The sequence below is a fragment of the Phoca vitulina genome, unplaced genomic scaffold, assembly GCF_004348235.1.
Source record: "Phoca vitulina isolate PV1807 unplaced genomic scaffold, GSC_HSeal_1.0 scaffold4, whole genome shotgun sequence".
Lineage (NCBI taxonomy): Eukaryota > Metazoa > Chordata > Mammalia > Carnivora > Phocidae > Phoca > Phoca vitulina.
In genome coordinates, this window is record NW_022589707.1 from 20,610,220 (window position 1) to 20,631,709 (window position 21,490).

Consider the following 21,490-nt stretch of genomic DNA (forward strand, 5'->3'; position numbering starts at 1 on the left):
AGTGGGCAGAAGATATGAAAAGACACTTCTCTGAAGAAGACATACAAATGGCTAACAGACACATGAAAAAATGTTCATCATCATTAGCCATCAGGGAAATTCAAATCAAAACCACACTGAGATACCACCTTACACCAGTTAGAATGGTAAAAATGGGCAGGGAAAGAAACAACAAATGTTGGAGAGGTTGTGGAGAAAGGGGAACTCTCTTACACTGTTGGTGGGAATGCAAGTTGGTACAGCCACTTTGGAAAAGAGTGTGGAGGTTCCTCAAAAATTTAAAAATAGAGCTACCCTATGACCCAGCAATTGCACTCCTGGGTATTTACCCCAAAGACACAGATGTAGTGAAAAGAAGGGCCATATGCACCCCAGTGTTCATAGCAGCAATGTCTGCAATAGCCAAACTGTGGAAAGAGCCGAGATGCCCTTCAACAGATGAATGGATAAAGAAGATGTGGTCCATATATACAATGGAATATTACTCAGCCATCAGAAAGGATGAATACCCAACTTTTACATCAACATGGTTGGGACTGGAGGAGATTATGCTAAGTGAAATAAGTCAAGCAGAGAAAGTCAATTATCATATGGTTTCACTTATTTGTGGAACATAAGGAATAGCATGGAGGACACTAGGAGAAGGAAGGGAAAAATGAGGGGGGGGGAATTGGAGGGAGAGATGAACCATGAGAGACTATGCACTCTGAGAAACAAACAGGGTTTTAGAGGGGAGGGGGGAGGGAAGATTGGTTAGCCCGGTGATGGGTATTAAGGAGGGCACGTACTGCATGGAGCACTGGGTGTTATATGAAAACAATGGATCATGGATCACCACATCAAAAACTAATGATGTATGGTGACTAACATAACATAATAAAATTAAAAAAAAAAATAACACCCAGTGCTCCATTCAATACATGCCCTCTTTAATACCCATCACCAGGCTAACCCGTCTCCCCATCCCCCTCCCCTCTAGAACCCTCCGTTTGTTTCTCAGAGTCCATAGTCTCTCATGGTTCGTCTCCCCCTCCGATTTAAAAAAAGTTTTTAAACCGTTACTTCATTTCCCCCATTTTCCTTCTTTTTTCATTAAAACAACAGTCTTTTTAATAACACTAAGCAAATTGCTTAATCTTTATCAAATCTCAGTTTCTTCATTTGTAAAGTGGAAAAAAAATGACCTACAATAACACTGAGGATAAGGGTTAGGATAAGGATGAGGATAGTGGCAAATACATTTTGAAAAGCACTGAATACCATTTACATGTAAGGTAAAATTAGCATACTGGAAGAAATACATGCAGCTTTCTCTGGGTTAAAGATGCAGTCATGACTGTGAAACTGATAATGTAGCTTGGGCAGAGTGAGCAGAGATTTGGCAAAAAATAAGCTAAAGGAGCACTAAAAACTTCATGAATAATGTTTCTCTTTTAAACATATACTCAATATGATTATTTCCTCAATAATAGAATAATCTTAAAGAAGTGTTATGTTTAGAAGAAAACATGATTTTTCAAACTTGTTTCGACATGCAGCTACAAGATATTCAGTACCTGGTAGAGAACATCTGGGCATCGCAGTCAGTGCTCAGTGCCTGGAAGGATCTCAACGATCTGGTCATGGTCAGGTGGGATAAGTCCTTGGAATGGTCCCCCTGGAACTGCATTCTTCTTACCAAAGATGAAGGTGTTGCTCATCTCAAGCTAACAAGTATTGAAGAGGTAAGAAAGTAGAATTTGAGGAATTAATTTAATCATTGAAAATATTAGAGGATAACTTGACTGCCTTTTACTACATTCCATGAATAATTTACATACTTCCATTGGATTAAGAAACAGAGAATGAATAACAGTAACAAAATGTGTGGATGGTATGTATGGCTGAGATTAAAATTAAAAGGAAGCTAAGGCACAGAAAAAAGACAAGATAAGAGATCCAAACATCTTACAAGTATCTAAACTTGATTCCCCTCTCTGCTAATAATAGCAAGTTCGAGCATGTCATTCCATGGTAAATTCCGTGAGGGCGGGGATTTTATTTAGCTTATTCATGTCTATATCTCTTAATAAACTACACCAGTGCCTGTCACAGACTAGGGGTTTAGTGAGTATTTGTTGAATGAATAAATGAAATACCAGATAGATATTATATAACCTAGAATCTGCCCTTCTTTGATTAACCATCATGAGTCTGCCTAAAAAGCACACTAAATTCTCAAATTTTTCTCATAATCTTGTGCTCTAAATGGAAAGCATACGGATGAGATATGGTTCTGAGGCTCCATTTTTCATTTTCTCCCAACTGACTAGGAGTGGGGAATGCGCTGTAAAAATTCAATACCATTTAATTTTAGTAACTTACAAGATGCAATCTGTAAAACATTTTGATGAGCAGAATTGAGTTCATCAGAGAGCTTCACTGACACTGAGCAAGCTTAGGATTCCAACAGCTGATACTGATTCTCTGCCTTCTATTGATTAAATTTCTATACTATTAATTTCATTCAAAATGTCAGTTAAGAGAAAGAAATGACTTCAAATTTAATAGTCATTTTGAATGGTGCTATTCCCTGCTTGTGTTTTTATTGGGGAGGGAGAAGGTATAAAGAGGAGAAACTAGTTAAATTTTTAGCTTTTTTGAATAATTTTATAGTAGAAGCCAGGCTAAGAAAAATTTCACTCTAGGGATCGAAAGAAAGAGCAGCATGAAACTGAAACTGTGTTAAATATTATATTTAGTAAACTCAACTGCTTCATAAATATTTAATCACTGGAGGCATAGCCAACACTACAATATTATTTCATCTAGGACCCATAGTGGGATTGAAGTTCATTCCCAAAGCTGATATTCTACTGCTTCAATTAATCCACACACTCCCTTTGTGTATTCAATCAAATTACTGCAGTACCAAATTAAATGTTCTATTCACATGCATTTCTAATTTCAGGATACTGATCTTACTGAATTTCTATAAATAGAGCTAAGGTTCTCAACCAGACAAACTAAAAAAAAAAAAAAAAAAGCCTTTTTATGGTTTTGGCCTACATTAATCTGTTAAGTATTAATTTTCAGCCTCGTTAAAGAATAGTTTATATCTTGCCACAAGTTAAAGCATTTCTAGAATTTCCTTAATGCACAGAGATATTTGCTTTCTCAGTAAGTAAAAAAATGCTCAAAATTTAAAATAATTTTGGCTCCCTGCAGTCATGACACAAGTTATAGGAAAAGCCTGGAAAAAGACTTCTGTTCTCTGAACGTAAATGAGGCAGAGCAGTTTCTTGTGGTGTGCACATTGGTCAAAGTAGGAACAACAGTGGATTTAAAGTCAGGAGACCTGACCCAGTATTTCCTCATTTCTGTCACTAATAATCAAGCTATAGGACATTAAGACCTGCCTTCTTTGCATCATAAATTTTTATAAAGGTCAGCTAAAAACATGAAATCAATACAGAGGATCAGAGCAGCCCTAGTTGAATTCTGGCTCTGTCACTCAGGAGCTGAGAGAGGTTGAGCAAATTTGCTGATGTCTCAGTGCCCTAGTTTTCTCATCTGTAAAAAGGAGATAATATGAAAAGGGGATAGTATATATTGGATATCTTTCCATATTATATTATTCTTTAAAAGTTTCTTATTGTTCCTTTGCTTGTATGTACCATACTATGCTTATCTTACCTTTAATGATTACATTTTTGTTCTATAAAGGTGCTTTGAAAACCTATAAAGTTCTGTACACATGTAATTTAATGTTGCGTAATAGAAATTTGTTAGTTTTCTTAATGAAGTAAGGACTAAGAAGTGGTAGAACACAGATTAGTGCAAAGGATGAGTATTTTGCCCTGTTATATGTGTCTGTAGAGAGGAAACTTAAAAACAAGCCCAGTATTCTCCTACATAATACTCTCTGCCAGAATATTGTGTGCTTTGGCTCCTTTTCTCCAGGCTTTCTTTACCTTTGTTTTGACACAATGAAAGGATCTTTAGTGAGGGATGTCTTACTTTTAGAAGACAAATTTTAAGAGGAGGTACAAATTGTATTTGTGATTTGGTTGAAAAGAAGGGTCCATAAGATTAATAAAGGAAATAGATGGTATTTATTAATTCAACCAGAATTTTCTTTTGAATGTGCTTTCCTCATACTGTGCTATGTGCTTGGAGAAAAACCAGGATGTGTAATGGACACAATTCTTCATTGTTTCAGTTGTATTCAAGTTTGGTTGCAAATAACAGACTAAGCAATTGATAATGACTTAATCAAATGTGAAGTTAGTGTCCATCAAGCAAGAAGTCCAGAGGTTGGCAGTCTGGGGTCCAGATGGTGGCTCCACAATGCTCTCAGAAACCCAGGCCCTCTAACTTTTTCTTCAGCTGTATTTAACATTTGACTTTCATTCTCATGCTTGTGGACTCTTACGGATAAAATAGCTACATCATCTCCTGCGTTCTCTTAAAAAGCTTTCTTGTAAGCTTTGTCCAATGGCTTCTGTTCTATATATACACATATGTATAATGGCCTGAAACTTGTCACATGCCCACCCCTTACTAGAATAAAGGCTAGGAAAGCTGAACACATCACAAAATACAAAATCAGGCCTCTAAATACCAGTGGAATAGAGAGTGGATATTGGGTTGGCAGCAAGCAGTCTGCCACTCTCATTAGAAGACAGATGGTCTTATACGGTGGATTGCTACATAACAGAAAAGATTCAAAGTTCTGTGCTAGTTGTGGAGAGACAAGAAGTCTAAACATTAATTAAGAACTAAAGTGGAAAGGTACAGAGGCTTGATAAAGACAGAAAGGTTATTTTCTATTTAGAAGACAGAAAATGGACTCATGAGGTGGGAATCTAAGGTGGTAAAAGGGGAGCAAAGAGAAGTTTATACTGTCAGAATACCATTGCGATCTTTGTTTTGGACCCTGGAGATTGGGATATAAGTACCAATTTTAGAAAAAATAACTCAATCAAAAGCTGGTAATTGTATCAGTGTTGAAGTAGATTTAAAGAGTGAAACAAGGTGACAAAATCATTCATTCAAAAATAATTGAACTTGGGTGGTGTTGAGAGACACTTACATTAAAAAAACCCAGTTTGAACCTTCAAGGAGTATTTCTTATAATGGAGAGACTCTCAAGCAGGTAGTAAAATTGAAAGCAGAATGAACTAAATATTACAATTAAAATACATAATAGTACTTGCAAGTAAGAGGAAGGAGGGATTAGTTTGGACTCAGAGGTCAGAGGGAGAGTCAGGAAAGGCCTCAAGGTTAGAGCATCATAGCAGCCGAGCCCTGAAAGATGACAGACAAAGTAGGAAGCAGCGTTCTCTGGGCTGAGAGAACAGATAAGTAAAGGCACCGAGATATGAACGTGTTTTTATTTTTTTGCTTGGCAAAATATATCTGTGACATTTAATAGAATTTGATTTTCTTTTCTTTTCAGGGATATGAACCCTTGTTTATTCACAAGATCAAACACAAACATATCCTGGCTAAGAACTATTTTTCTCAAATTCCAGTGCTGGCTTCATTTGTACTTGATGATGGTGAAATAGATGAGATCAGAAAGAAATATCACTCAGAAACAGCTCCTAAGATTATAGTGTCCCAGAGGCCTAGTCCCTAGAAGATCCAGGACTACTTGATGATCAGCATTTTTGTCCACTGCTAATAGAGGAATACAGCGGCTACACAGTATGGAAATAGAATTTTATCTTTTTATTGATTTTAATTGTTTTTTGTTTCTCATAGTATCATAAGTTGTATGAAGACAAAACATCCCTATATAAATGTTTTATTGTTAGACATTTAGTGAAAACTGAAATACAGTTTTGTTCCTGAAATTAATATTTTAAGGCAAAGAGAACATTTTATTTTTCATATTTTCACATTAAAATTTTTTAAAAATTTCAAGTGCGCTATAAAACCACAAACAAAAGCTAGGTTTAACTTTCAACTCAAATAATTTATTTTAGGTTAAATGTAGTTGTAGAATAGTCAGTATATGGATGAGAGGAAACATAAAATTCTTTTTCTTAAAAATCTTTACAGGTAGGATAAAAAAATGCTATGTTTTAATACAGCGATTTAAATCTTCACTTTTTTTTTTTCAAAGATTTTATTTATTTATTTGACAGAGAGAGACACAACGAGAGAGGGAACACAAGCAGGGGCAGAGGGAGAGGGAGAAGCAGGCTCCCCGCTGAGCAGAGAGCCTGATGTGGAGCTCAATCCCAGGACCCCGGGATCATGACCTGAGCTGAAGGCAGACACTTAACGACTGAGCCACCCAGGCGCCCCAATGAATCTTCACTTTTTATTTTCTACTTTTACCTTCCATCCTTCCTAAAATCCCAGTAAAACAACTGGAATTATTTCTAAACAAACAAACAAATGCATTCCATGCTGGAAAACAGGGTAAACAGTAGAACTATATTTTATCCTATGGGAAGAAAACTCCCAATGGGGCAATGATGACATTCTGGAGGAAGGACAAACTTGGTTAAGTAAACTGTAACAGCCCCATCCCCAATAAGCCAAAGGAATAATCTTGACTACATGCATGTCAGAGACCTACAGTGATGAACAGGGTATGTGTGTCAGTCTTAATAGGAAATTGATAGCCCCCTCAAAATAGGAAAATTCAAGGAGGGTATATTTACAAAGGACTTATTATAAAGTGTGGGCAGTATTTAGGGAAACTAAAGGAATAGTGCAGGAACTCAGGGCCAATATGAGATAAGCTGTCTTGACCCCTAGTCTTAAATGAACCTGCGGAGGGAGATGTCTGAGAATGCTTGGTGTAAAGATGATCACTGAGAGAATCAGAAACCAACTGTCATGGGATAGTCAACCCAGGTGGTCTCATGAACTGGAGAAATAAATACTCTGATTTCACGCTTCTCCCTTCCTCTAGTCTCCTGCTTGCATTTCCCATCGGTAGAACCCAGAAGGAAAGCAGGAGAAATAGAATTCTATTGGCATAATTCATGCAGTTTCAGGGCAAAGAGTGGAGTAGATAATAGGGATAGAGGATCTGGATGGCTAAATAGAAGATATCTTGTTAGAGAGAAGAATTTAAAGTGAAGCTCTATAACTCAAGTAGCAGTATTTCACACACACACACACACACACACACACAGGCATGCGCGCGCGTGCACACACACACACACACACACAACATAATTTGAGAGAGAGAGGGGTGAGGGGAGAATTTTTCTCCTAATTCCAATCAGTAGTTAATGAGCTGTTCTCTTCAGTTTAGTGCTCAAGGAATTCAATCTAAATATTAATATTTGTTCTACATAAATATTTGCCAATATTTCAGCAACATATTTTCTAGGACATCTACAATTATTTTTTTATTTAGCAAAATCATGGCACATGGTGATTGTTTTTAAGGAAATAAACATCAAGGAGGGAAGTGCTATAATGATGTTATTTTCAGGTTTCCATGGACAATTCAGACATTCTGGGAACTTTCTAAATGGCAAATTACAGATGGGGTTAGATTGGAGACCATTTTGATCACTAATAAACAGGTAGCAATTCAAAGCAGACAACAGTGGGTTTACACTGGAATGTAAATGACCAGATTTTCACAAGACAGTGTACAAGAGCATCCTATCTTAGAGAAGAAAGGGCTGGGGAGGCAAGCATCAAGGGAGAAATATTCAGATAGGGGCAAATAAGGGTCTTTGGGAATTCCATTATTTACCCTAGAGATGAAGCAACTGACTAGATAGCATTTGCTCCTGGTATGGAAGATTTGTGGAATACAACAGAGAGGAGTGGACCAGCTAGAGCAATTGAATTCATGTAGGGAAAGGGGCAGTACCTATAGGGCTGGGAGAATAACCACTAAGGGGGAAAAACAGCTCAAGAACAGACAGACTTTCCCCAATAATCTGGTAAATGCTTTTTAATCCTTCTGGAAGTACAGTTCTCAATTTAGACAGCTATCTGAAAATCCAAAGCAGAAGGGGCTAGAAGAGGTATCTGGTTAGAGAGCCGTCAGTGGGGGAAAAGTCAGGTTGCTACCCACTTAAAACCTAACTCTAGTATACCGGAAGCAACAGCTCGTTTAGCATTTGGTTCTCCTGCCTTCATAGTATCTGCATTCCTCTAGTTTAGGACCTGATGATGATACTTCCCTTGGTCCACTAACAAATGAAACTATAGAAAGTGTTTCCTTCTTTCTCCTTTATGAGGACTGTATTATATAGACGGATGCCTAAATAATATAATAGGACAGAACTTTATATCTGCAAATTATAAAAACAAGCTGATGAAGAATAGTCACTAGATAGATAGAGATAGAGATTCAAAAATCAAAAAGGGACCCTTCTGAGGAACGAGAACAAATATTCATTTATCAAATCTCTTGATTCATGTTAAGGATATTTGATAGCATTTTTCATCCTTTGGGCAAAAAATGATACTGGGGAAAATTGCTATTACACAAGATAAACAATTGCTAAATTACCAAAAAACAACACGTAGATGGCAATGAACAGCAGATTTGGTACTTCATTATTTTTTTTTTTTAAAGATTTTATTTATTTATTTGAGAGAGAGAGAGAGCGAGAGAGAGCACATGAGAGGGGGGAGGGTCAGAGGGAGAAGCAGACTCCCTGCTGAGCAGGGAGCCCGATGCGGGACTCGATCCAGGGACTCCAGGATCATGACCTGAGCCGAAGGCAGTCGCTTAACCAACTGAGCCACCCAGGCGCCCCAGATTTGGTACTTTAAAGATGAATCTAAAATAAAGATTTGATGGATTAGCTCAAGATAGTTCCCTAGAATTTAGAGGAAAAGGACAAATTAATGAAGTAGATGAGCAAAAATAATAAGTTTAATAATCTTGCTCTAACTACACTAGAGATAATATGAGCCTAGAATGGAATAAAAAAGGAGAAACAATTAGCAAAGAGAGACTTAAAGCCAATTTTCCTAAGCTAAAAAGACATATAACTTTAGTTGTGTAAAGAATCTACCAAGTACTGGGAAAATTAATATAGACACACACATAGACACAATCTCATGGTATTTCTGAATTTCAAGAATATTGGACAAATTCTGTAAGCATTCAAAGTTAGGAAAAGTTAGCCACAAGAAAATAAAATCAATGGTAGCATCATAGATTTCTCTTCTCCAACACTAAATGCCAGAAGGGAGGAACATTTCTATTGAAGGATTTTGAATTTTGAGGGTAAAAAAAAATGACCTAAGAATTTTACTTTGGGGCAAATATTTATGAAGACAATAGAGAGCCATTGTTAAGCGGAAAGCATATCATGAATCTCTGCGTACCCATTCTGTACTCCAGCCGACCTTAAGACTGTAGAAGTAAGGTATGGGCATGATATCATAAATGAGAAATGGCAGTGAGTGCTACAACCTCAAGATCCTTTCTAAATGATCATTTGTATGAAACAATGTAATGAACAAAAATAATTCCTCGAACATCTATACTGCAAAAAAAAAATCTACAAAAATAATAGCCTGACTATTCCAATAAAGTGTCTGGGTTCAGAGGGATGAAAGTGTTCCAAGTTTTTGTTTTTGTTTTTTTTTTTATGTTATGTTAGTCAGCATACATTACATCATTAGTTTTTGATGTAGTGTTCCATGATTCATTGTTTGCATATAACACCCAGTGCTCCATTCAATACATGCCCTCTTTAATACCCATCACCAGGCTAACCCATCCCCCTACCCCCCTCCCCTCTAGAACCCTCAGTTTGTTTCTCAGAGTCCATAGTCTCTCATGGAAAATGTTCCAAGTCTTTTTAATGGGAGAAGGGTCAACAGATAGGTAGGAAAGTAGATATTCGAATATTTAGTTTAAAAATTTAAAGGCAACTGCTAGCAGAATGAGGATGAAATTATAAACACATTTCTAGAGAGAAAAAGGGAACAACAACAAACTTGAGAACTATTGTGAAATAAAGGGTTTTGGTTTTGTTTTCCAAGGTTAGCAGGAAGAAGTACATATTAGACAAAAAACAGGTTAAAAATATCACAGTGCATAAATTCAGATACGTTAAAGTTCTCTAGTAAGGGATAGTTATTATATTGTACCAAAAGAGTAAACTAAATGCTCTGTACCAGATATGTACCCCGAATGAAATGACATATAAAGGTTAAAAGTAATGATATTTAGTAAAATTGTAATAGTCACATGTAAGCACACAACAAAAAATGTTGGTAATATTAATTTCAAGGATGAAACTGAGAAGAAAAATAGAGCAAAGGGAGTTACTTTATATTGATAAATTATTATTCACAATATAAATGAATAATTAATCTCTGTTAGATACAAAAGTAAGTTTTTAAAAAGTCACTTGAAAAACCATTCTCCATAGGCTTCTTGCACTTCTGCATCTCTTTTGAGCAGAGATAGTAGTTCTCCTTTTCTTTAGACTTATTTTGAAGGATGTTTGTATAGCAAACAGTCTTGGAAGATAGGGATAGTGTTTACTGTTCACTGTAAAAGATTCAGTTTCTAAGCCTAGTATTTCTACCCTGCAACGTGTGTGCTTGTGTCATCCGGACTTTGTATCACCCTGGGGGAATTAGGGCAAAATGCTGATATTCTGGCTGCTGCTATTTCTGTGAACAATGAATTGTGCTTCATCTCTGACCCAGGAGTCTCATGTCTTCCGCTGTCATCTATGAAATTCTGGCAGGCAAATTTGTTAGCTTGTAATTGGGTAGTGTCTCAGACCCTTCACAGTTCTTGACCCAGATAACCTTAAAAATGAAAAAAAGAGAAGTAAGTCAAGAGGTAGAAAGTGTTGTTTCTTTTCTCTTTCCAGGAGCGCTGGGTGACTGATTGCAATTCTCCATGCTCTCGAAATGAGGCAGGATTATATAACATGCTTTGCCCAAAATGTAATGCGAGTAAAATTGTCTTGTGTCACAATTGAGCATTGAAAGAACAAAGAATTCTAATTCTATAGATATTCTTCTTCTAAGGAATAGAAAAAGAATGAATACTCCCAAACTCATGAGGCCAACACATCCTTGATATCAAAATTTGACAAGGCTAGTACAAGAAAGAAAGTGATAGGCCAACTTCACAATGAATATAGATGCAAAAATCCTAAACAAAATATTAGCAAATAAAATTTAAAAATATTAGAAGATAAAATAACATGGCTTTTGCTGGATATTCTTCATTTGCTTCTTCAGATCTACCTTCCACCCTTCTCTCTGCTTTGTGCCCTGAGAGGCTGCTCTTTATGCACTGCATCAGTGACTATGTAATGTCCTCCAGTTGTCTTTGGTCAATGGGAAGATCAGCAGGACATTTGAGGTCTGAAAGACAGACAGAGGTACGGTCTTTTTCCCCTGGCTTCTTCTGTCTTTTCGATCTGTTATTGTCAGTGACTGCATTTATGTGCCTAAGACCATATCTCTGGTTGCATGGTCAGCCCTTCTACTCTACAGCTCTCTTTGAATTCTGAGATTCATTCCTTCTTTTTACTCCGTCAGCTTATGGGTGAATTGCTTTTTTTTTTTTAGTTAGGTTTAAGGTGTTTCAGGTTTTCATTTTGATTTCCTTAAACAGTGCCCTTCCCTTTGTAAACAAACCTTTTTCTAAATACTTCTCAAATTAACCAGTTTGAGTGTACCTGCTGGACCCTGACAAAAACAGTGATTGGTACCAGGAACGATCCCAGCAAACAGACTTCAAAATGGAATCTAGGCTTTGGCTGCTCACATATTTGAAGAACATATGGATAACCTCCTTGCCAGGGGGAAATAGGACACTGGTGATATGCAGCATGTGGTAGCATCATGATTACTCAAAATATCACAAGTGGTGGCATAGACTGGGGTGCATGTGGAGGATAAGCATAGCGAGACCAAAGGGTGAGCCAGTTAGTCACTTTGATGACAAAGATTGCACCATAGGATGGTATTTCTTACACCAGAAAGGGTTCATAAGGGAAAGGATAAACTGAAAGCCTTGAAGGTCCAACACAAGGCCCAGAGAGAAATTTAGAAAGCCTTTATGAGAACTCTACAGAAATTACTGATCTCATGTGTTTACATGGCAGAGGTGGCTGAGGATTAAGTCTAGAGCCGAGTGTAAGGCTTATAGAGTTGTATTGTCAATTAAGTGTGCACCGCAGCTAGATCTCATGCCAAGGTAAGGATAGTGGTGAGGAAGAACAAACAAGGTATGGTCTGGTATGAGTTAGCCTATGTACTGAAAGAGTTGTAGGATTGTGTTTATTTTATTTTTTATTAAGAGTCAGGGGAGCATGTATAAGAGTTTATTCTAAGACTATTAGACCAAAAAGGATAAAACAAAAGATTGTATCAAGCCAAATTCACGTGCTTGCCTAGAATTCAGGATTTTATGTGTTGGTTGGAGGCCCTGTGAATTGCTAGATGTGTTAACTGAAGCCTGGACTCAAAAATGGCATATACTGATGAGCTCAAAATGTAAGAACTTCTCTGGAAAACATTACTCAGGAAAATGGGTTGTAGGGGTGGGCTCTATTATGTGTGACTTTCTCAGACACCTCTTAGAGGTGTTAGTACTCCACAAGAGGATCTTCACCAAGGCATTAAGAAATGCAGTCATGAGTGGATTACCAGCATCCTTGAAAAGCTCTGTGGTAGTTGTTCCCTATAGGCTGGAGATGACAGTGGGCATGCTGTACTAGAATTTGATAACCTGATTTGATGGGAACAATGTGATCCCCAATGCTAAAAGCCAACTGGTGAAGTTTAATCATCAGAGAAAAAGAGAGCAGAGTTATCATAAAAAGCCCTAGGAGCCGAGTGATTTGACCCTGCGGGGATTTATAACGATTAAATGATAATCAGATCCATGGGAATGAAATGGGCAGCTGTATTCATTTCCTAGGGCTCCTATAACAAATTACAACAAATTATGTGGCTTAAAACAACAAGGATTTATTCTCTCACAGTTCTGGAGGCCAGAAGTCTGAAATCCAGGTGTTGACAGTGCCACACTCTGGTGCTATGTGAGAGAATCTTTTCTTGCCTCTCCTAGCTTCTGGTGGCTCCAGGAATTTCTTGGCTTCTTTGACTGTATTATTCCAATCTCTGCCCTTATGGTCACATGTGGCCTCCTTCTTTTTATGTGTCTATCTTCTATTCTTCTTTCTCTTATGAGGATACTTATCACTGGATGATTCACTAAGTGACTATATTACTAAAAAATGCCCATAATAAACTGTGTGTTATCAGATTCACCCTGTCATAAAGTCAAATGTACACAGCATCATTCCAATGTCAAGTGGAAATTGTATATCCAAGAATGCCCTTGCAGGTTTGGAAGTTACAGGTAAACAACATGAAATAGATACTTCAGACTCCTGTGGTATATGCTCCTCCTGATTTCCCACTTACCCCTCAACAAACAACTATGGCTCATGGAGAGTTCCCTCTGGTCATTTAAATGGAAGAAAAGAAAACTGGTGTACAGAGGATCTGCACACCATAGTGTCAATAGATGGTCTGGTTTAGGGAAAGGTTGGCACATATGCTTCCACTGTATTACAGCTCCACTTTGGAAGGCCATGGAAGACACAGATAAAGAATTCTCTCTGAGGGAAGAATTTCAAGTGGCGCCATCTCATTATCCACTTTTTGTGCAGTGGGACATAGTTGGTGGTATAGATCCACAGAGATCCATGGGCAGTGCCTAAAAGGTTAATCAACTGGAAAGAGACTTAGAATAATATTTAAATATTGGTGATAAGGAGTTTGGGGGAGATGTGTGTGGGTAAGGCTGTCCTATGTAAGAGCACTCCAAATGGCATCCCACTACAGAGGACGCTGTCAATCAAGCGTTCGAGGTTATCCTCCTGTGTATCTCAGTCAGCTTCTTTTACTAGATTTCTGGTGTTTGCTCAATGGCTTCATGTATAAACTAACCTTGACAGTATGGATGGAACTCATCTATGGGTTTAACAACAGGGATTTTGCTTCACCAAGGCTCATTTAGCTACCCTCACAGCTGGGTGTCTAATTTACCAACAGTAGAGGACAATAATAAGCTACAAGCTGATAATATTCCCCAGGGAAAGCAGCTGGCGATCTGATGGATAGTTGAGTATCCTGGATTTTTTTTTTTAATCAGGGAGAGGGCATTCTCACAAATATGGATGTTTAATATGCATATGGATTTGTCTTCCTTGCTTCTAGTATTTCTGTCATGGACCTACAGGAAGCATTACTTATCACTATGATGTCATGTATTACATTACCTTCAACCAAGGACTCATTTCACAGAGTAGGAAGTGAGACAATGGGTTCATGCTCACAGAGTTCATTGGTCTTACCATGTCCTTACTACCTAGAAATATCTGGCTTGATAAAATTCTAGAATGGCCTACTGAAGGCTCAGTTATGGCATCATCTGAGTGACAGTACCCTGGAGTATTGGACTGCTGCCTTACAGGATGTCGTATATGCCTTAAATCATTAGTCAGTATGTGCAGTCTCCTTCACAGCCAGAATGCATTGTCTGGGGAAAAAAATGGGCAGAGCTGACTAGTGGATGTTGCTGTCTCCCCGTCCTAAAAGTACACAGACCTGGGAACCAAAGGAAAGAGCTGAATGCGGCCCCTTTCACTATTATGCCACATAATCTATGTAAAATTATCACTTTCCATTCCTTCAACCTTGGACTCAATGGATTTGTAGGTCTTAATGCACAAAGTAGAAATTCCTCTAGGGAACACAGTAATATTCCCACTGAATTGGAATTTGAGACTCACAACACAATTCTTTAGAGAGCATAAATGGTCAGATAAGTGTGGCTAAGTGAACAGGTCATAATTTCTATCTTTTACAAGTTGAGAGTTACCAATACCTGGTTGAGAAAGAACATTCTCATAATTTTTTTCATTTTGAGATTATTTTATTCTCATCAGGTCTCACAAAAGTCCCTGGCAACTCCAAATGATATTCCAGATAGTATGCTATGGTGCCCTATTTGAGGCAGTACTCCATGGTGCTTTAGGGGAATAATGCCTCATTCCATATGGATATTATAAAATAGCATTTTGCACTCTCAAAACTATCACACATAAAATTTTGTAGAACGGTAATATATATATTTAGAGGTAAGACTTTCAGAGGGAGAATTGAAAAAATTTAGTCAAAAGAATAATATACTGGATGCTTTTTGCTTGAGAAGAATGTATATTCTGTTGGATGATGTAGTCTGTAGATGTCCATTATATGCAGCTAATTGGTGGTAGTGTTGAGTTCTACTATGTCCTTACTGATTTTCTGGCTGCTGGATCTGTACATTCTGGCAGAAGGATGCTGAAGTCCCTAACCATAACAAAATAATCCTAATTCCTCCCTTCCATCCCTTGTATCATTGCTGTTATTCATTTCACTCATATATATAAGCATATAGATGATATATACAAACACACACAATTGAATGCATTGTTGCTATTATTTTGAATAAAATGTTATCTGTTAGATCAATTAGGAATACTGTTCCAGTAGGTTGTGATTCTTTATTTGCCCTGTCATTCTCTTCAATATTGGGGCAGGGGTTTGTCTTGTGACCTTACTTCTGTTATGGATTTAAGAAGAGTTGTTGATTTTTCAGTTAGCTCAGCTTTTTATTTGTTAGGACAGAGTGGGGACTTCTAAGCTTTTTACATGCTGTACCAGAAGCCCCCTGGATGCTCTTGGCTTGGAAAGAATTCTAACAATCCTTTTACAAACTTAAATTTAATGCACTGCAGATTTTTAAAAACATTTCTTATATTACACATAATACACATAAAATAGATAAAAGTCAATTTAAAAAACATATACCTATACTCGGTTTTCAGTCTTAATGATTCAGGAAGAAATATTTCCACTACAGTCCCCATAAATATTATGCATTTATGTAATCAGGAAAGGAAAATATATACTAAACAATGAACTGCTCCACTATGAACGGTTAGTGACAATGACAGTGTCTACTTTTCATAGCATTTTATGTACAGCTGTTGCAAGACGTCTGTGAAATCTAAACTGAATTTGAACTTCTTCTTTCCCATATACAATGTAGAATTAAATTACAATCTCAACTAATACATGTTAAAAGTGATCTCAGAATCTAGAAAGCTGATACATTTGCATCGTGTCAAAACTGAAATTAAGAGCTTATCAAAAACTGAACTGAGCAATGTTTAATCATTGCGGATGCAAGTGACCTAGTGTGAAGATGAACATAGGGGATGCAGAAGCAAATTGATACTGAACAGAGTATAAAAGTTTTGCACAAGTCGGAAGTCTGTATTTTTCTGACTCTCCAATAAGTTAATATACTGGAGTTTAGTATTTCATGCTAGTATTGGATCTGTGAATTGAATTAGGTGCAAGAACAAGTAATGAAAGAAAGAGACTGGATTATTTTTTCCTAATAGCTCTTCAAATTGTTATCTACACAATATGCATTTTCACATGCTGGATATTACCCTTGGTTGTTTTTTTTTTCTACCTTCTCTCCCATGTCTCTACTTAATTCTAATCTTATTTTATTTTTTAAGGCCAGCCAGTTGTACTTCATTCACTCATTTACTCATATATTCAGCACATATTTCTCAGGTTTACTATGCCTTGGGGCCACAATGTTAAGTAAAATACTATCCATGCCCTAGAGGAACCCAGGTAAATAGATAGACAAAAGTTGCAATCTTTCTGTGCTTCCTCATCTATAAAGTAAAGTTGGCAATACTTCAGCTGCAGGATTGTTAAAATATAGATGGTATATGTAAAATATAGGGGGAAAGGAAATATTAAATGTTTGTTAAATGAAGGATTAAAGTTTGCTTCCTTTAAATGTTTTTTAAGACAGCATAATTTTTTTTCTTTTATGATTTTATATGCAATATGTTGTTGGGGGGACACTCAGAATTAGATCTACCCTCTCATGACTGGTCATTTTTTGTGTGTGGCCTACATGCTTGTTAACTATAAGATAGTGACATGGCTCTCCAGGAGCTTGCCCAACAGCCAGTGGATGCTAATTTGACCCATGAGTCATCCCTTGTCTTTACTGTTTCCTTTTATTCAAAAGAGACAGAACTCTGAGAATGTTCCAGGTGTATAAAGTGAACAACTACTGTGATACTTTGCAGCTGTGAACTTTACAGGTGTTCAAGAGGTTATGAACTTCTGTGGCACTTCCTCAGAAAAACCCATCTTCACAAAAGCTTTATCTGCAAATTGTTTGCTTGGTTCTCTCCTCCACTCAGCTTGGCTCCTGACTAATGCTTGTGTTTGGCAGCTTCCAGTGGTCTTCCTAACCTGCATTTATCTTCCCTGAATTAGAAGCAGCTAGGCAATTTTAGGAAGACAACAACTCACTAATTCTCTCTTTTCTAATTTGTAAAGCCAGTGAATCTCTCAAACTTTGGGAAACTGCTTTGACTTTGAAACAAAGAACTGTATATGGTCTTTAACTTTTTAGCCTTTATAATTTACAAATATCCTCTTAATGTAAAAGTTTTTAAAATACCAGTTATTAGAATAAAAATATTACATATTGTGATAGCTCTATTTTCCTTACCTGTTTTTAAGTTGATACAAATAAAACCAACTGGAGTTGGTCTTACATTGTAAGAAACTATTTAATTTGTATTATGCACAGCAAGTAGCCAGAAAAGACTCTTGAGTTGAAAAAAAAATTTAAGTTGCTTTTGAATAAAGAATAAAGAATTCTTATCTGCTAAACAAAAACCCCAGCTGTTTTATTTTTTTATTTATTTATTTTTTTAAAGATTTTATTTATTTATTTGACAGAGAGAGACAGCGAGAGAGGGAACACAAGCAGGGGGAGTGGGAGAGGGAGAAGCAGGCTTCCCACCGAGCAGGGAGCCCGACATGGGGCTCGATCCCAGGACCCTGGGACCATGACCTGAGCTGAAAGCAGCCGCTTAACCGACTGAGCCACCCAGGCACCCCACCCCAGCTGTTTTATAGTAACAATATATTTTTGTGATTATTTTCTTTGGAGAAAATTCCAGAGATATTAACTATCTTTAGGATGAATTTAATGTTTGCTGTTTTTTCCAGCTTTTAAATTACATTATTATTCGACTGAACTTATCTCGATCTGCCTTTTAAACCACTTGTAAATAACCGTTAGGGGAAAACCTACTATGGAAGCCAAAATGTCACAGTAGTGGTCAGGATCCCTTCAGGTATGCAAGTGTGGAAAAAGAAAGCAGCCTTGGATATTTGATAAATCAAAATAGTACTTTGTTTTAAGAGCATCGATATGCTAATAAAAATGCTATGATAAGAAATAGCAAAAGTAGTCATGTTATTCTTTTAATAAAAGCCATATTACACAAGACATAAATTTGACAACCTATGACTCATAAATAGGATCCTAAGTCCCTGAGTATACCTATAGTTGTGGTTTTTATTCGCAATGGGTGAAGTGTACATAAGGAATTTATTTTTATTGCATCATTTTATTGTTGAGGTAAAACTTGTAAACAGTGAAATACATGGACCCTATATGTATGATTTAGTGGATTTTGAAAAATGTGTATACCTATATAACCAATATGTTATAGAACATTTACATTACTTCAGAAAGTAGTTTTGTGGTCCCATACAGTCCATTCTTACCCACCATAGACAATCACCATTCTGACTTCAGTCATCAAAGATTAGCATTGCTAGTTCTTGAGTTTTATAAAGAATTCTTTTGTGCCTGGCTTCTTTTGTGCAATATAATATTTTTGTGATTCACTGATGTTGAATGCATCAGCAATTTGTTCACATTTATTGTTGAATGGTATTTTATTTGGATTATTGCCAGGTTTTGGGGGCTGGTATAAATAAGTCGCTATGAACTTTCCTTTACCAAGTCTTTTTCTGGACATATACTTTCATTTCTATTGAGGAAATATCTAGAATTGAAATTGTTGGGTTGTAGGGTAGGTGTATCTGCAACTGTAGCACAAAGTGCTAAACAGTTTTTTCCGTAATTGGTTATATTATTTTGCATTCCCACCAACAATGTATAAGAACTGTATTTGCTGTGAATCCTCACTAGCATTTAGTGGTGTAGGTCTTTTTGTCATCTTATTGGATGTGAAGTGGCATCTTATTGTAGTTTTAATTTACATTTCCCTGTTGGCTAATGAACAACTTTTCATGTTCTTATTGTATCATTCTTATACACTCTGTTTGATTGTGTTTCTTCAAGTGCTTCACCCATTTTTTTTTTTTTCCAATTCCAAAGGGAATGTTTATTAAAGGCTCAAGAGTAACTGTCAAGCCAGTCTTTCTCAGGCTTAGCATGCATAAAGAAATCATTATGACAAAGGAAGGTATCAACTACATACTAAAACTTAGAGCTTGCTAGAACAAGTTTCAGGTGTATGAATGCCAGCCACCCAGGACATACCTGGTCTTCATAATTTTATACAGGATATTCTGTCAACTAATTTCAACATAAGTTTATTTTGTGTTGAAATTAAATTCATTTAAATGTGTTAAATTCAAGTAAGAACTAACACTTAAAGACTGATAAAATAATGTAGTTATTTCAATAGCAAACAAACACTTTTTTCTTAAAGATAGTTACCATTTTTAAGATCAGTAATGCGCTACACCGGAAAAAAAAAAAAAAATTAAACCCTAGACAGGGGAAGCCAACTATACTATTCACAGCAGGAACTATTCCAGAAGCAGCAGAAGGTTCAAGGATATAAATGAGATTTAAGAGGAGGTAGACTTGAGTTTACTGCCAGAAACTCACAAAGACCTCTGTTGATCTGAGAAGGTCCCCCAAGCTGGCTTTCATTCAAGTCTCTTAAATCTCACTGAGAGGGAGAGAAGAAAAACTAGCCTTACCCCAAATTTTCTGCTATTTAGTGCCAGCTCTCATCAATTTTCGCTCTTCTTTATGTAACTTAGGAGTTCGTCTTTCTCCATTTGGTAGCCGCTTTTTTTCCACTGTTCTCGCAACTGCTGCAACAGAGCCCCAATTTCTTTTCCTGAAGAAATGCCCACTTTTCTGATGTCATGGCCACTCACAGGAAATGGAGGAATGCACCACTGCTGCATCTGCTGCAGAAGACCATGCTCTCCCTGGTACTTCAGGAGTTCACACACACGGGTCATTGCATCAGATTCCCTAGAATCTATAATGAAGTCTTGATAGGGTTTCAGTGGCTCTGAACTATCCGTTGCTTTAACTAAATCTTTCCTGTTTTTAACTATGAATATACCAAGGTTCTTCTCTTCTTTTGAAATCTTCAACCTCAAATCCAATTTTGTGACATCATCCTGTACTTTGAATAATGAGACCAAGAGAGTCATTGGCTTTGGTGAAAAACCATCAGCATTTTTACTAACTTTGTTAAATTCTTCTAAACTCGCACTAGTAGGTAAGCCCATGTAAGGAGCCACATCAAGATCATAGAGGAGGTGAATCAAATGATTTACGTGGTTACCAACAAGAATTTTTTTCAATTCCACCCAAATCCTCTCTCCTGATATTCCAGCCAAGCCTTTTGCATTTTCTGCAATTGCTTCCAAAGTCTCAGGATCGTGGTCACCAGGTTTGTCTACAATTCTCCCATAAAACCGGAAATATCATAAAATTCGAAGATAATCTTCTTGTATCCTCTGTTTAGCATGTCCAACAAACCTAACTTTCTTATTTTTTAAATCTTCATAACCACTGAAGTAGTCAAATAAGGTACCATCAAAACCTAAAAACATAGAATTTATAGTGAGATCTCTGCATTCAGCATCTTTCTGCCAATCAGTTGTGAATTCTACCTCAGCATGTCTTCCATCAGTGACAACATCAATCCGCAGTGTAGTAATTTCAAAATTTTCTTCATGAAGCCTGGCAGTAATTGTTCCATGCTTTTCTCCTTTGTTGTTTATCATACGAATACCCGCAGCCTGAAACATGTCCTTCATTTGAGCAGGGGTAGCCGTGGTAGCAAAATCCACATCTTTGAGGCTTTACTCCATTTAATAAATCCCTCACTGCTCCTCCTGCTATTCTTAATTCATGATTTTCTTTGACAAATAATTCTGTCAGACTCTTCAATCCTGCCGTGAACAGTGACTGGAATTCTGGAGACTGCGACTTCATTGTCAATAGATACTGCTTGAAAAGGCACAGCCTACTCCAACTACCGCTCAGTAACGGCCTGCGCCAGGGATTCAGGCACCTCGGCATCTGGGGGCAAGGTCACCAACCACACATCCGGACCACGTGGGGAAGAAAAACAGTGTCCTTCCAACTCCGCCTAAAATCAGAAAAACCCGCTGAGGACCCTGGCCTTGAAGAGGCGTGTCCCGCCCCTCACACCAGGTGCCAGACCGAAAAAGCTTAGTGAGACCCTCGGGGGGCCGGCCCCAAAGAACGGAAAGTGCCCGGGGAAGCCCGATGATTCAGCCTGCTGTTACTGGAACGTGGCAGGGACGCGGCCCCACGACCTGCACGTCG

General features: G+C 37.3%; 2 protein-coding genes across 2 annotated transcripts in view; one reads left to right on the plus strand and one right to left on the minus strand.

Annotated features, from left to right (window-relative positions):
* The window catches only part of IQUB (IQ motif and ubiquitin domain containing), a 136,550-nt gene that overhangs the window by 50,367 nt on the left and 64,693 nt on the right, over positions 1 to 21,490 (plus strand). The window contains exons 12-13 of the mRNA XM_032401661.1: positions 1,539 to 1,724; positions 5,441 to 5,691. Coding sequence (XP_032257552.1) covers positions 1,539 to 1,724; positions 5,441 to 5,623 — 369 coding nt within the window. The 3' untranslated portion in view covers positions 5,624 to 5,691. The remainder of the gene's footprint in view (positions 1 to 1,538; positions 1,725 to 5,440; positions 5,692 to 21,490) is intronic.
* LOC116630819 (CCA tRNA nucleotidyltransferase 1, mitochondrial-like) lies at positions 1,630 to 21,252 on the minus strand. Its single transcript, XM_032401662.1, is given in 3 exon segments — positions 1,630 to 1,706; positions 19,876 to 20,991; positions 20,993 to 21,252. Coding segments are annotated over 2 exon segments (1,311 nt in total). The 5' UTR covers positions 21,221 to 21,252; the 3' UTR covers positions 1,630 to 1,706; positions 19,876 to 19,908.